General features: G+C 36.7%; 1 protein-coding gene across 1 annotated transcript in view; it reads right to left on the bottom strand.

The window, feature by feature from the left end:
* Positions 1–15,994, bottom strand: part of LOC144252348 (DNA polymerase alpha catalytic subunit-like) — a 58,993-nt gene extending 42,999 nt beyond the window's left edge. The window contains exons 1-9 of the mRNA XM_077794734.1: positions 15,950–15,994; positions 15,134–15,230; positions 14,024–14,104; positions 7,923–8,038; positions 7,393–7,455; positions 6,469–6,561; positions 5,950–6,037; positions 5,492–5,693; positions 4,774–4,949 (exon numbers count right to left, since the gene is read on the bottom strand). Of these exons, the coding sequence (XP_077650860.1) occupies positions 4,774–4,949; positions 5,492–5,693; positions 5,950–6,037; positions 6,469–6,561; positions 7,393–7,455; positions 7,923–8,038; positions 14,024–14,104; positions 15,134–15,230; positions 15,950–15,994 (961 nt within the window). The remainder of the gene's footprint in view (positions 1–4,773; positions 4,950–5,491; positions 5,694–5,949; positions 6,038–6,468; positions 6,562–7,392; positions 7,456–7,922; positions 8,039–14,023; positions 14,105–15,133; positions 15,231–15,949) is intronic.
* Positions 15,995–16,869: the final 875 nt, after the last annotated feature.

The raw sequence follows: 16,869 nt of genomic DNA, 5'->3' as shown, positions 1-16,869 counted from the left end.
ACTTGCCTAGCACGTTCAAAGCCCTGGATTCAATCCTCAGCATCACATAAAAATTAATAAAATAAAGGTATTCTGTCCAATTACAACTAAAAAATATTTTTAAAAACAAAGAAAGAAAGGACTCCTAAGATCTGATAGTCAACCCAAGAGATGGTCACTGTAAAAAAATTCCCAGGCTCCATGAACTAGACAGCAGTAATCAACATAGCCACTTATCTGAGACACTAAGAAAATTGTGGTACATCACAAAGCCAATTACCCCAGTTTCACAAGACAGCTCATCATCAGTATTTCCTTTTGTCACTTATTCTAGTAGAAATAAGACTATCTAAGGATTTTCATTTCTGCAGATGATTAAAATTCTTACAAGAGTTGTGTGATTTTCAGCTGGGGTGAGGGAAGTGGGGAAGATAAGGGAGAGGAAAGGGCGGACCGTGGGACGATTTAAAGGAAAAAATCACAGTAGCACAGAAATTTAGAAGTCATCCTCACGACAGTTAAAGATGGGAAAACAAAATTCCATGCAAAGAAAAATAAAGACTCTAATATTGGATTCAAAGATTCAAATAGCTCATTTTACAGTCAAACTAATATCACACTTCATGCAACACATTTGACACTGTTTATGCCTCGTTTGCCACAAAAAGATCATGGTAAACAAAGATTACATTCCCCCCAAAGTTACTAGCTGAAACCAGGTGCAGTCAGGATTATTCAACCTTGAAAAAGTCATAATGAAGACAGGATATCTTCCCATATGCAAAGAGTAAGATTCTTTTCATAATTATGGTGCATTCAGCAACAACTGACTGACTTAGAATCTGTAAGAAAGTGAGAAACAATAACAGGGTCCTTGGGAGTACTTCGTTTTTATTAGCATCATTGATTTCACAAAGCTCAGTGATCATTACCTACTATCACGATGAAACTGTTCAACCCTCTGAAATTAAAGGACTTTTAAAAAAAGCTATTTTATTTAACCCATTGGCATCAAAAACAGAGAAAGATGTGCCACCTCAGAGAACACAACTTGCAAAGTACCACAGAATGGCAAAGTGGACTGACAATGAGAAGGCCCGACTTCTGCCACTGAAGAGTCAACTACTTTTTTTCCCCAGAGCTTGTTTCCTACTAAGTGAATAACTAGACTAGATAATCTCTGAAGCTTTTTTCAGCACTTGTATGACAAAAAAAAAATATTAACTGAGCTGGCCATCATGACATGTGCCTGTAGCCCCAGCTACTCAGGCAGCTGAGACAGGAAAACTGCTTGAGTCCAGCTGGAGCATCACTTGAGCCCGTAAGTCTGAGTCCAACAGGGGCAACATAGTGAGATTCCCCCATCAAAGAAAGATAATTGTGAAATGTTTCCCTGGGCCAGAGGTACAACTCAGTGGTAGAGTACATACCCTGGTTCAATTCTTAGCACCACCAAAAAATTTTTCCCCACTATTGATTTTAAAAGCCTATCCATGGCCGGGCGTGGTGGTGCATGCCTATAATCCCAGAGGTTTGGGAGGCTAAGGCAAGAGGATCACGAGTTCAAAGCCAGCCTCAGCAAAAAAGCAGGGTGCAAGAAACTCAGTGAGACCCTGTCTATAATAAAATATCAAACAGGGGTGGGGATGTGGCTCAGTGGTCAAGTGCCCCCCAGTTCAATCTCCAGTACAAAAAAAAAAACCTATCTATGACACTGGCCTGATATCAGAAATTAATTACTTTGAAAATTTAGTTGTGCCTCCATGTTTCAATCTTAGCCTCCAATATCCCTTACTACAAACCATCACTAATTAAGAAAAATGTCTGTGATGATATCTATTTGTTTGGTATCTGACCCATCCAATATAGTAGCTACTTTTCACATGTGGCCATTAAGCACTTAAAAGGTGGCTACTGGTTGAGAAACTGAATTTTAAATTTTATTTCCTTTTAAACAGTATAAATTAAAAGAACTACAAATGGCCATTATATTGGACATTATGGTACCTTAGTAGATCCCTGCCTTGTGAAACAATGGTATTTACTAATAAGAGTATAAACCAAAAAAACAAACGATAAAAATAACAAACTCTCTTTCACAAAGAGTTTAGTTGTGGATGGACACAATATCTTATTTTTATGTGGTGCTGAGGATCAAACTCCGTGCACCATACATAATAGGCCAACACTTTTCCACTGAGCTAAAACCCCAACCCAGAACTGTTGTTTAAGGTTCTGATCCTTGGCAACCAATGCTGGCAATGATGCTTTATAGGCACTTACTTGGGAGGGGGTCACCATCCACTTTTGTTTTACTCATTCTTATTTCACACTGCTACAAGAATTTAGGAAGCAAACTAAATAATGGCAGCAAATTCAACTCTGGTGCTCTGTAACTCTCCATGTGCATCCACCAGACTGTCAATCACTGTGTAGTTTATTTCAGAGACCATTTACTGAATGCCTACTATGGACCTGGCATTATACTGAATACTGGAAATGAAAGATTTCTAGCAGCTTAAAGGCTTTGAGATAGAGAAAAAAAACTGATTCAGATCATTTCAAAATCAGATGACAAAACTACAATGAGAAAGGGTATGATGGGGTCATAGGACTCTAAGGTCCATCTAGAGGTTTAGGAAAACTTTCAGGAAATGACAACTGAGCTGAATCTTGAAGAATGTGTCAGATAAGGGCATCCCAGTCAGACAAATACTATGAGTAAAGGGACACGCAGCAGCAATTTCTAGGGCAAAAATTCATAGACAGCAGGCATCAGAAACCTTGCTAAGGAGCTTGGACTCTGTGTTATAAGCAATAGCTACTGAGGATTTTTTTTAAATGAGGAAATGATATAGTCAATGTTACTCTTCTGATCAATCACTCTGGCAGTAATGTGGAAGACAACAGTTTAGAGATCAATTAGGAGGCTGGTACAATGAATTCGGTAGGCAAGAAGGGTTCAGGGCACCAGTTATGAGGAGATAGATTATCTACTTTAGAAGAAGTAAACTAACAAGTGAGGAAAAGGAGGGAATCAAGGATGGCTTCCAGGTTTCTGGTTTTGATGGAACCATTAACCAATGGGTTAATAATTAATCAAATCTATAAGGTCCCTTTTACCATGCAAGGAAACATCACAAGCTCCAAATGTTAGTACATAGACATCTTTAGGGAGAGGGGTCATTATGCTACCTATTACACCTCTCAGTTCCATGAAGTTGAGAAGTTCTCTCAGAGGTCTTAGAAAACAGGAAGAAGGTTAAAAAAAAAAACAGGACTTAAAAAAATCCCAGAATTAACAGGCAGCTACTCAAATTCAGAGATGAGAAACAAATGAGATATGTCAAAATTATTTTGCCTCCTATCTTTTAGGCAAAGGGTAAAGATTAAAAACAGAGAATCTCCACTATTTCTGTTTAATGAAAAAACATTCATTTGGAGGTGATTTTTAAATTTTAAAAAAAGTTATCCTGAAGAACTGAAATAATACATATTCAATTTGGTTAAAGAGAAACAGGCCCAGAAGCACCACCAGAAACATATTTGTTCAATTTGAGGAGGGTCTTTTCTAACAGTTACTGTTGTTAAAAATGGAATGACCCTCCTCTGTCATCTTAAGGGCATTCTTGGCTCTTGTAAGATGATTTTTTTTTCCTCTACAAAGAGGGAGTTAGTAAGGCTCCCCTCATCAGAAGGTCAGGCCTATGAATTCTAAAAGAGAATAAACTTTTTGTTTCATTTGTTGTGTGGCCCTCTTCTTCAATTTATCCCTAGCATTTTGTGAATCAAGAATTCACAATACTAGTTCATTAGGATGACCTGGGAATCAGTCTTGATTTCTTCTTTCCATCAATGCTCAGATTCAATCCATCAACAAGTTTGTATCAAAATACTTGTTAAATGCCTTCATTTCTCTCCTTCCCAGCCTCCAGGGTCCAAGTAACTAGTACCTCTGCCCTGGAATGACTGATCTCCAGGGCTTCTATAATTTCCTACCACCCCACTCTAGCTCACCCTTCTACAGCTATATATACAAGCATGCACACACAGAATAACATGTCTGTTATTCTCTTCACAGACAAGAGAATTCCTGTTTAAAGGCAAAGTCAATTATGGGACCATCCATCATTATATGGCCTTTTACCTTTATCTCCAACTTCTCTGCATACCAATCTTATCACTTGATAACTATGCTACTATCACACAGGCCACCTTCTTCGTGTCAGTCCTTCCCACTTACTGGATTCTTAAGCTGAAATGTCCTTTCCTCGACTCTGTATGTGCCTCACATCTTAGCCCAGGGATCATCTCTTAAGACAGGCCTTCACTGAGCATCCTACAACTAACTCCCTTTTACATCAGTTTCTTTTATTTATAGCCAATTTCTCCCCACCCACTCCCACCCCATTAAAATATAAGCAACATTATAGCATAGGGAATTTGTGCAGTTTGTTCACCCCCTCTCAGTGCCTTAAACATAACATGTGTCCAATTTGCTAAATAAAGAGACAAATTAATGACTGATTCCATTTGCAGAATAATCCTGCAACTTCAGATACATCGATGGCAAAGTACAAGCACATTCAAAAATCACAAATAACTGATTTTTGGAATAAGCATTTTAAGGACTATTCACACCACACGGTGGCTCACACACTTTACAATGAACAAGTCCTGCTCTCCTATAACACACTTACATGAGGGCAGAGCCTGTGCCAATGTTCAGCACTAAATATTCAAAGGAAAACTTGCTACTCCATCAAGACATATGGTTACTTTATCTTTGATTACCTGGTTGGTTATACTGATCTTCATAAGCATCCAACCAATAAAACTGGAACACTTGTTCTTCATCTGTCCCTTTTACCAATGGGAGTTGACTGGAATCCACTTGAATTTCTTGTGCTGAGAAACTATCATCTTCCTGATCAATGCCCCAACAAGAGTCATCTGGGAGAAAACTTCCCCTGCAGAAATTAAATTTTCCAACCTTTTCAAAATCTAACAGAGTAGGGCTGGTGCTACTGCTCAGTGGCAGAGCACTTGCCTAACGTGTGAGGCACTGGGTTCAATCCTTAACACTGCATAAAGACCTAAACAAATAAAGGCATGCTGTCCATCTATAACTATGAAAACTTTTTTTTTTTTTTTTTAAATCTTGGCTGGGACTGTAGCTCAGTGGTAGAGCACTTGCCTAGCACATGTGAGGCACTGGGTTCAATCCTCAGCACCACATAAAAATAAATAAATAAAATAAAGGTATTGTGTCCATCTACAATGAAAAAAAAATTTTTTTTTTTAATCTAACAGAGGGGCTGGGGATGCGGCTTAAGCGGTAGCGTGCTCGCCTGGTATGCGTGCGGCCTGGGTTCGATCCTCAGCACCACATACAAAGATGTTATGTCCACCAAAAACTAAAAAATAAATATTAAAAAAAATTAAAAAAAAATCTAACAGATTGATTAGAGTGCTATCTGCCAGGAAAAAAAATACCAGAAAATGCTCTTACAAGCAAGACGTGGTCTCTTTCCTAGGATCCGCCTTATGTTTCATCCTCTCTGCTGGCTCACTCTCTTGGTCCCAAGTCTTGGCAGCCACAGGCTTCATATCCACCTCCTCAGCTTCCATGGGCTCATCAAAGTCACCATCTTCAAACTCCATTTCCCCTGACTCAAACTCATCATCCGGACACTCTGGCTGCACCAGCTCTCCTATAGACATCAGCATATATTCCTGTCACATGCTAGTACCTGGGGCACAATGGTTTACCCAACACTGAAACATCAGCACATCCCTTTTCCTACACTTGTATTTCTCTTTAGTCTCCAAATTGGATGTTTTTAACTTTTAGTGCTACAAATCCAAATCTTTCACACTTAGACTTGCCATCACAATACCTCCACTTCTTCTACTGCTGTAAAAACAACTGCTCAACACCCTTGCACTTCTGCCTGACATCAGACTTACCAGCAAATTCAGCTCGTTTAAGAGGAGCAGGAGTTAATGAAAGCTCCTTCCTGGCGACAGGGGAAGCAGTTTTTCCTGAAGGAATTGCCTGTAAACATTTTTAAATGTTTAGTCACTTAGACTTGCATACTAAAAATATGTAACTGTCCTACCCTGACCAAAGATAATGACAGTTCCCATTTATAAAAAGATTTTATGTATTATTAATGTAATAGCTTCAATTATTTTACTGTTACCTAGATTTACAGAAAAAAATACTTGTTTCCAGGAGGAAAATTATTGCATTTAGCACAGTTGTGATACCTATAATAAACACATATTAGTTACTACAAAATTTACTATGAAAAAGGCAGGCACATGCTATTTTTGAAATACACAAAACTATATATTGAATGGCAGTCCTAATTTAAAAAAAAATCAAAAATAAATTCAAAGGCATTTCCTTCACATAGAAAAGCAAAAATACATAAATTTAAAACAATATCATAAATCCAGAAAGGGTATCTCTATACACTTTACCTTGGGGGTGTACACAGCAAAAGGATTCAGAGAAGCTCCAGTAGATCTTTTCTTCTTAGGTATTATTATAGGTGGAAGAGTTATTTGAGGTTTCTAAAAGGAAGGGTAAGACAGATATTCACTGCCATGCTTGGTTTACCACGTAACAGAGAAAGTGCATTTCGCTCACTGAAACCCAATAAGCATTTTTACTTCCCTGCCCCCCGCCCCCCGCAGGATCTATGTTCATACACTGTGGTTACTATAGCAACAATACTACAGAAGTCACTAGAAAACCTGAATAGATACTGAATCCACCCCTCACCAATTCTTTTCTTTTTAAAATTTAACGCAGTCTTTCACTTATCCTTCCAGAATATTACATTTAAAAACAATCAAGATACATATGACTGCATAGTGTTGATGCTAGATTATTTTGATCTATGGCCATTTAGAAAGAAATACACTTCTAAATAAGCACTTAGAATTTATGAGAAATGCCCAAATTTCAAATTCGCAGTGTAGGTGAGCCTATTTGAGTTCTATCAGGAATAGGACACTAACTCTTTCTTCACTCCCACTCAGAATTAAAGACTGACAGGCTTCAATCTATTTAGGGAACATATGCTATAGCAACTGAACACAAGCAGTGAGCATTCACAGAACTGATTCCTGGGTGTATTCTTACTACTTCCAACATACACCCACACAGCCCCATCTACATAATCGCATAGCTGTAACAGCTAGAAACTACTCACCTAAAATGGTGAGAAGAAACTAACTGGAAGATTTTATTTTTCTTTTTATTTTTGTGGGATATTTCTTTTGGTGGTACTGTCCTTGCATTTTTTTAAATTCTAGCAAAAGTCTATTCCATACAACTTCTGAATTATTTCTAGAACCAATGTTCCCTGCACATTTTATAACTCCCAAAGAATCACTTACCTCAGTGTTCAGATCTTGTAGAATGTCACCTAGCAGTTCATCCTTAGGCAAATCTACAGCTTTCTAGAGATTATAAAGGAAGGCAAAATGAGAAAGCCCTGCACATTAAATTTTCACCCAGACCACACACATGACTATGAAAGGAAGAACCTAACCAATCAGTCCTTACATCTTCATTTCATTCACTCTAAGTGCTCAAATCTATTCAGATTTTAACTACCACCTGTGTATACATAAATTCTAAATTTATAGCTCCCATCCTCTATTTTAATTCTCATTACATGATATTCCTTCTAGTCACTGAAATTAAACACACTTTCAATTCAGTTTTCCTGTTCAATCTTTCTTTTCTATGTCCCAAATTCTAATCATTGAGGTGCTTAAATCATTTGAAAACTAAAGTCAACTTAGTGAGTGAAGCTAGGAAAATGTTATTTAAATATGTATTAAGTTTCTAATATCTGTATAATCATATTCTAAATTCATTTCACAAAGGAAAAGACAAAATATACAGAAACCATGAAACTCACATCTGTGGTTTTCTTTCCAGCACTGGCAATGAACATTGACTTGATATTGTTTGGTTTTGTCACTGCAAGTTTCTTTACATTCTTCTTGTCTCTGTTGCGTGCTTTAGCATCCTTTCCTATTGGAACATATATTATTTAGAAACACAAAAGGTCCCAGTTCAAATTGGAAAACAAAAAGCCTAGTAGTCACTTGTTCTCCATATATGGGAATTTGGGAAGAAAATATTAAAACTTCAAAATACAAATATATAAGATTTTACACGAGGTACATAAAGAAGAAACTTTAAAATAAGCTAAATTCAAAAACTCAGGCTAAACGTTATTACAAAAACTGATAAAACACAAGTTAAATATCAGGATGAGTTAAGTGTGACTATTTAATTGCTAATGTTAGTGTTAATAAAAAGTCTTTTTTTTTAAGTGAGACAGGAGGGCTGGGGTTGTAGCTCAATGGTAGAGCACTTGCCTGGCACGTGTGAAGCACTGGGTTCAATTCTCAGCATCACATAAAAATAAATAAAAGTATTGTGTAAAAAAAAGTGATATAGGAAAGATAAAGCCAAGCTGGAATCAAGATATTATCCTAGTAACCTTCATGAGATCATATCTTTGATTTTATATGTAATTTGACAGAACAACTTAACTGTAAAGAAATGGAATTACCAGTTATGATACTGTAGCATCCTGATTTCCATTTTTATGAGAACAGCAACTAGACACATGCAACTATGTCACATTAACACTAAACAGCACAGAGGCATTTGCTCATTAAAAGAAAACTTTTGCCATTTAATCTCTTCTGACCATGTGTAAATCAACTTTCCTAATACTGTCGATTTTAATCTCACTTTCTGATTCATCCCCAAATAGTCTCAATCTCAAAAAAACTAAATGAATAATTAAAATAGTGTGGTAGTGGCATATACATAGAGAGACCAGATGAGTAAAAAATACAATCTAGAAAAAAGACCCCATCACATATGGAAATTTAGCATATAATAAAGGTGACAACTTACATCACTTGGGGAAAAATAGATTTATAAATAAATAGTGTCGGCTAGCCATTTGTAAGATCCATATAAACATCAAAAGGAAATTTTAAAAATAAAACTATGCAAGTACTTTAGAAAAGCAAATTCCTTTGTAACCTGGGTATAGTAAAAATCTAACACTAATTCAAAATCCACTTTCAAGGAAAAAACAGATTGATAAATTCAATTACACCAGAAAAGGAATTTAAAGAAAAACCTGGAGAAAATATTTACAATATGTATCACAGATAAAGTATCCATTACCCTGACAAACATTTCCCTGATATAAAGATCTAAAACAACCAATTGAAACTCAAAAGGAATGTGAGCAATAAATACAAAGTTTTATGAGAAGATCCACAACTTTATGTATAAAAGAAATGCAAATGAACACCACACTGAGATGCCATTTCTCGCATATCAGACTCACAAAAATTCAGCTTAACAACATACTATCAGCAGGGCTTTGGGGAAATACACACTCAGACACTGTTCATAGGAGGGTACAAAAGAAAAACTCCTAGAAGAACTTGAGAACTTGGCAATATCTTGTCAACGCCTAATAAAAATTTTGTGAGCATTTACTCTCTGAGCCAACAATTCCACTTCTAGGAATTTTCCAAGGAAAACATAATATGCACAAGAGTTACTGGATGTGTGGCACTATTTGTAATAATAAATTATTGAAAATAAATGTCTACCCAAAATAATTATTTTAATAAATGATAGCATATCAATATAATGGAGTACTATGCAGCCATAAAGACATAAATAAGAAAAATCTGTTAAGTACTAATATGAAGTGATTTTCAGAATATCTTAAATGAAAAAAGCAAACTACAAAACTATCTATAGATGATATCTTTTGTCTAAGAAAGAAAATAGAAATACATACACACAATTCCATTCCTAGGTATATATCCAAAAGAAATGAAAACAGGTATTCAAACAAAAGCTTCAACATACATGTTCATAGCAGCATTAAAAAAGGTAGATAACTCAGTGCCCATCAACTGATGAATGGGTAAACAAAATGGGCAACACATATCCAGATAATATTATTCAGCCACAAAAAAGAATAAAGCACTAATACATGCTATAGCATGGAAGGAACTTTAAAACATTATGCTAAGTGAAAGATGCCAGACAAAAAAGGTTACATATTGTATGATCCCAGTTATATAAAACATCCACAACAGGCAAAACCATAGAAACAGAAAGCAGATTAATGGTTGCCAGGTGCTGAGGGAAGGAAGACTAGAGAGTGACTGCTTAATGAGTATGGGGTTTCCATCTGGGGCAATGAAAATATTCTGAAATTAGATAATGGTGATGGCTGCAAACACTGCAAATGTACTGAATGTCATGGTAAATTCTGTGATATGTATTCTACCATAATAAAAACAGGCATTTTTCACATGGCAAGGCTATGAAAAGGTTTACAGGACATTTGTAAAATATGTGAGACCAGAGAATTGCATTAAGGAACTTGTATCTTTATTGAGACCAACTGGAGCAGTTTGAAGACAGAATATACCTAATGGTTAAAATGTTTAGTATGCAAGGGAGCTGGGGATATGGGGATATAGGTCAGTTGGTAGAGTGCTTGCCTTGCATGCACAAGGCCCTGGGTTCAAACCCCAGCAACCGCCCCCACACACACAGTTTAGTATGCAGAAATCCACAATTAGTGTTTGTTTTATTGTGCTTTTCCAGTTATTTTTCTTCATTTGGACTTGACCAATATTTTTCTCTATTTGAAAACAGCATGCCAGGGACTGGATTCACACCATAAGGAGCTGACTTTATACTCAAAACTACAATTTCTTGTAAATTTTTAAAATGGATTTCAGAATTCTGTTTGCCTTCATAATATCTTGTGACCTTACGTGGGCTCTTAGTGAGGTTCACTGAAACAATGGGGATTTGTGGGTGAATGACAGTGGCAAAGCATGAAATAAAAATTTCTAAGACTAGCTGTCTTCCAGAATATCAACTCATTCTCTTTACTAATGTATTGCCAAAACAGATAACAATATGAAAAGAAACAGTGGTGGCTCATTTATTCAACAAATACTGCATACTTCTTTCATGTCTGCTGCTGTGATCAGCCCTGGAGTGAGTGGGACATGGGTCCTTTCTTTGAGAAGCTCCTTAACCAGTCCAACATCCTAATTTGCAGCTGACCAAAACTAAAATCTACATAGGTGTTCGGGACTATGTCCAGTTGATATAATTAACAATATAGCCATAACACAGGTCTCCTTGATTCTGGGACATAATACAGTAAATGGGTTCATTCTATCTTCCAGGACACATATAAACTACAAATACACAATTCGCCACAATTCTACAAAAGGGTCCCAGTGTATAGAGTTTCTACACTACAGTTTGGCAGAAATTGGTCCATTCATACTCTAATGGATGGATGAATGAATAAATAACATCCCCTCTGAGGGAAAACCAAACATATGTTTTTTTTAATAACTGTGAATAAAGGAAAGATAAACCAGAAATTAATTAAAATGGTTATTTATAGAGATGGGTAGAAATAAGTCAGAAGGCATAGGAATAAGAGCAAGACTTTTCTGCATATATCTCTTGATATCATTTTGATTTTGACATTATATAGTTATTTTATAATATTGTAAAAAGTTAAAGACTTTTAAAAATTTGAATACAAAAACAAATGAACCTATAAACTCTCACAATAAATCTTTAGAGGGATATACACCAAGAACAAGTAAAATTGCAAAGAAATCATAAACTTTACTTAGAAAGGTTGTTAATAGAGGGCTGGGGTTGTGGCTCAGAGGTAGAGTGCTTGCCTAGCATGCATAAGGCACTGCGTTCGATCCTCAAAATAAAATATATTGTGTCCACCTATAACTAAAAAAAATGTACCTTAAAATAAACAGAAAGGTTGTTGGTTTAGTAATTCTAAATCAACTGTGTATATTTCAGAAAACAAGGATTTTCATTGAAAGTGTAAAAATATGAATTGAGAAGATGAATTCAGTAGTATTGGACTGGGATAAAATTTATCAGTATGAATTCAAAACATACATAATTTCCTAGTTCTGTTCACCAAAAGGGCCTAGAAGCTAGAAACCATCATACCCCAAGAGCAATAAACACATCCTTCTCCCAGATCTGAATAATATTCCCCATGAAAGGAACCAGATAGTGGCTAGAAACAGTTGATTCCAAGTCTGGTACAGGAGGAGTACAAGGTAAACTTTGAACATCTTCTCAGCCCTGATAGATAGGAAATGCTCAGACTGATTGGATCACATCAAAAGGATGCAGGCACCAACTAAAAGGGGTTTCACTCCTACCAGCTAAATCTGGGATAATTTGAACACCGAAAGGAGAAATGGTAGCACTGAATTATAACAGTAAATTTTCTAGAAACCCATGAGTTTGAATTGATAATTTTAAAAAGGAAAGAAGCTGAGTGCAGTGGCATGCACCTGTAGACCCAGCCACTAAGGAGGCTTAAGCACGAAGATCACCTGACCCTAGAAGTTCAAGGCCAGCCTGGGCAACGTAGCAAGACTCTATCTCAAAAATAATAGAAAAAATTTAAAAGGAGAGAATCATCAACAGATGCTGAAAGCACTGGGTGAAAATTCATGGGAAAATGGGATATACACATGGTCTCAAATTATCACCACTTATTTGCGTTAATCATAAAGGGGGAAAGGTAGCTTTAGAAGGAATCTGACATATCATCTTAACCAGGAGATCAAATTTATTATCAACACTAAGGGAATGGAATGCTCTTTACAGAGGGCATGAATTCAGGGCCTTGTGTATGCGAAGCAAGCCCAGGGTCAATTTCCAATACTGCAAAAAAAAAAAAAAAAAGGCTGCAAAAGACTCAGCAAACTGGACACATATTACTATAGACAATGATAAATGATAATATTACTGTGGTTAAGCAGATGAGAGCCTTTATTCTTAGAAAGGGACTTCTGAAGTTCAAAAATTTCACCAACAATTAGTCTGTGTCAGTGGTTGGAAAGGGGAGAGGAAACAAATGTTGCAAAACATTAATGTGCAAATGAGAGTCCACTCCCTCTGTAAGAGCATGATAGCAGAGACGTAAGGCTTTGTGGCCAAATAGGATTCTGTAACATGATTATGTATTCTTTATATTTATCGTTTTTTCAAAAAACACACTTTGGGGGCTGGGGATATAGTTCAGTTAGTAGAGTGTTTGCCTCCCATGCACAAGGCCCTGGGTTCAATCTCCAGCACCAAACACACACACGACGCACTTTGGAAACATAAAAACCTTTCCTTAGCTCAATGGCTGTATAAAAACAGATATGATTTGATGATATGGGGGGGGCTGTTAATGGAGAATGTTCTAAAATAACCTATGGTTATAGCTGCACAATTCTGTGATGAATTTTATACTTTAAATGAGTGAATTACACAGCATGTGAGTTATATCTCAATGAAGTGGTTTTTTTTCCAAAAAAATTAAGCCACAGTTTGCTGACCACTTATCTATCACTTGGTGGTAGAAGACCAATTAACAAACTAAACCAAAAAAAAAAAAAAAACAAAACCAAGGAGTATTTCCCATTCTCATTTTACAGAACTAAATCTGGCTTGTTTACCTGAAAAAAATGCCAAGATTGTACAGTTAAGAAAATTTAACACATTCATTCATATCATTTTAAATTTCAATTAAACAAAGCAAGCTGATTACACTAGTATTAAACTTTATTATTGTACTGTACAATTACTGAAGAGCTAAAATTCTGAGTTCATCATTTCAGTAGGAATTAAAACACATCACTTACTATGGCAGTCCTCAATATCAACAACTCTAAACTGACCATAGGACTAAAAATTTCATACTTTCTGGTACTGTTTTTGTTTCTTATATTTAATTTTCTACACAACTGTGATTCTCTCACTGTCAGAACATATACTCTATCTAAAAATAATTGTGTAGGTTCTTCTCCCTCAAAAGGAGACTGTTTCAGAATACCAAGTCATCTTAAAAGTTTAGACAATTCTTCAAATCTCAAAATGACATTCTCTTGTAGGTACCTTTCTCACTGGTTTCAAGAGCATTATCTTCAAGATCATCATCAAAAATCTCTCGGCTGTCTTCCACATAACCAATACCATCTGCAGGAACAAAATTTAATATTGGGATCAAGTTTTCACAAGTCATCAACAATATTTTAGCCTTGGCAAAAAGAATACTTTTGTACCCACTCAGATGTTCTCCTAGTCTGTTCCATTTATAAGTACAGCAGAATCCTATTCAAACAGGTCTCAGACAATGCAGGTCATCCACACAGCAGATGTGGCATCAAAACCAAATATATACTATACCTAGCTAGGTGAAACAGGGAAATGATCTGGTCCCATAGGATCAAAAACTTAGCTACAAAAGCTTGCTTCACAGGTATTTTACTCTACCAGAAGAATTTTTTAAAAACCCTAGTCTACATGGGAAAATTAGAACATAGCTGAGCTCTATTACAGAAATAGAAACATAATCACAGACACAGTCTATATCTCCTTCCTGTGGTCAGCAATCATATAAGCAGGAAGCTTTATACAAGGGACAGAAGAACAGTAGAAAAGAACCAGCTTTTACAGTACTTTCCATTGCTCATATTACCTCTCATACCTAAAACTTCACCTGCTCCTTGCAGCAATCAGGGAGATAGTTTTCTTATCTCCATTTATAGAATAAAAACTTGTGGCTCAATGGCATTAAGTAACTTGGCCACAGTCACACAGTTGCAAAGGAGAAAAGAGAACCTCAACCTCTGTCCCTTAATTCAGATGCTGTGTTTTGGCCCCACAGAAACAATTCACTCCAATTCACCCTCCTCCCAATTCACCCTTCCCCACTTTGGTGTTGGGGGTTGAATGCAGGGTCTCATGCATCTTCACAATTCCCACAGAGTTGTTTCCTGGATGATTTTTACTATATCTTGAGGTATGTGCCTTGATTCTCCAAAATGTTGCCAAATCAACTTCTTATTGTTCTGCTTCCTCATCCTCAAATAACTAAAAATGATCCAAACCAAAGGTATGATTCTAACAATGCCTTCCCTCCACCCAGGCAAAGTAGAAACTCCACATGAAAACCTACAAAAAGCAACTAACACAGTGCCTGGCAGGTAATTTCCTCCTACATACCATCATCCACAATCCAGTCATTATCCTTCCGTGCCTGAACCAGCTTCGAATACTGATCTTCATCAACTTCTTCATAAACACTTGTGAAGTCCTCGATCTGCCATTATACAAGTTTGAGAAAAAGCTTCAAATGGAGTGAAAGTGTTAAACAATTCTTATGAAAAAAAAATTGTCAAATTGAAACTGGAATGGCAGCCTGATGGAGAAGCTGCAACCAAATCATGAGTTCTGACATTCAATACCACTACAGGGTTTTCCTTAAATAGACATCAATTAACTTAGTATTCCTTTTAGGTGGGTGTTAACATAAGATATTAAATGATTCCATTAGCATAATATACTTGTCACACCATCAATTACTCATCTACTTCATAAAAAACAAACTGAATTATAGCCAATTCTTCATTAGCTGCTTTGGGGATTATTCACTTGTAATTTCTAGACTGGTTGCTCCTATACTTAGCAAACCTGTAAGGCATACCACCTCTTTCTCCATTACTGATGGATGTTCTACAAATAGACAACAATTTTAATGCCTGTTTGACTAAATAAAATGCAAAAGGAAAATCTCCCTCATCCAGCCCCCTACAAAAATTTGGCAAAACAAGCATATTCTTCTATAAGCCAACAAGAAAAGGCTTTTGAGTGTTCGCTCTTTGCTTCACCACTGATCCTCCACCACTCTCAGGTTTTGAAACTGCACAGGGATTTATATGCTGAGCTGTTTGAAAGGCAAGTCCAGAGAAAGTAGCCACACTAGCTGCCTGTCAAAGGGTCATAGTACCATGAGCTACTGGTACAACTAAAGTAGAATACCTCTGCACAAAATAACAGAAGTGCACCATTGCTGCCACTGCCCATGGTAATAGGCCACATACACCCCAAATGAGAATCTGGTGAGCTGGTTAGGAAGATTTCATAGATATCTCATGAAAAATATCCGCCTTCTCTCAAGAGTTCTGCATTTTTCAAATAGGATATCAGGGGAGATGACTAACTCTACCTGAAGAGCTAAGACTCTAGGAAAAACCTGGGACACAGAGATTTGAGAGCTTGATGAACAGAGCTGACTGATTTCTGCCACACCTATAAAGCATATAATGATTACAGGACTAGGCTTTGTTTCACCTCTTTTTTAACTTACTCTCTAGGGATCACTGGCAGGTACTGATTTGGCCTTTTACCATTTGATAAAAAACGACCTACTCTACCAAACTTATTAACAAGCCAAATGTAAACTAGTCCAATTAATATTATCATATTAACCAATTTTCTTTTTTGGGAGGGGAGGCTGGCATAATTATTATTGTTGGTTGAAGGGATACTGTTGTTTTTTATTTAAATAATTGATTTATAAGCTATTTGGGGGGGTACCGGGGATTGAACTCAGGGGCACTTGACCACTGAGCCATATCCCCAACCATTTTTTATATTTTATTTAGAGACAGGGTCTCACTGGATTGATTTGCACCTTGCCATTATTGAGGCTGGCTTTGAACTCGTGATCCTACTGCCTCAGCCTCCCAAGCCACTGGGATTATAGGCATGTGCCATCACGTCCAACTGATTTATATACTATTTTTGAGGGGATGGTACTGGGGATTGAACCCAGGGGCACTTTACCACTGAGCTACATCCCCAAACCCTTTTACTTTTTATATTGAGATAGAGTCTTGCTAAGTTTCTGAGGTTGGCCTTGAATTTGTGATCCTCCTACCTCAGCCTCCTGAGCCATT

Source organism: Urocitellus parryii, unplaced genomic scaffold, assembly GCF_045843805.1.
Source record: "Urocitellus parryii isolate mUroPar1 unplaced genomic scaffold, mUroPar1.hap1 Scaffold_402, whole genome shotgun sequence".
Taxonomy (NCBI): Eukaryota; Metazoa; Chordata; class Mammalia; order Rodentia; family Sciuridae; genus Urocitellus; species Urocitellus parryii.
This window is presented reverse-complemented; position numbering and strand designations above follow the sequence as displayed.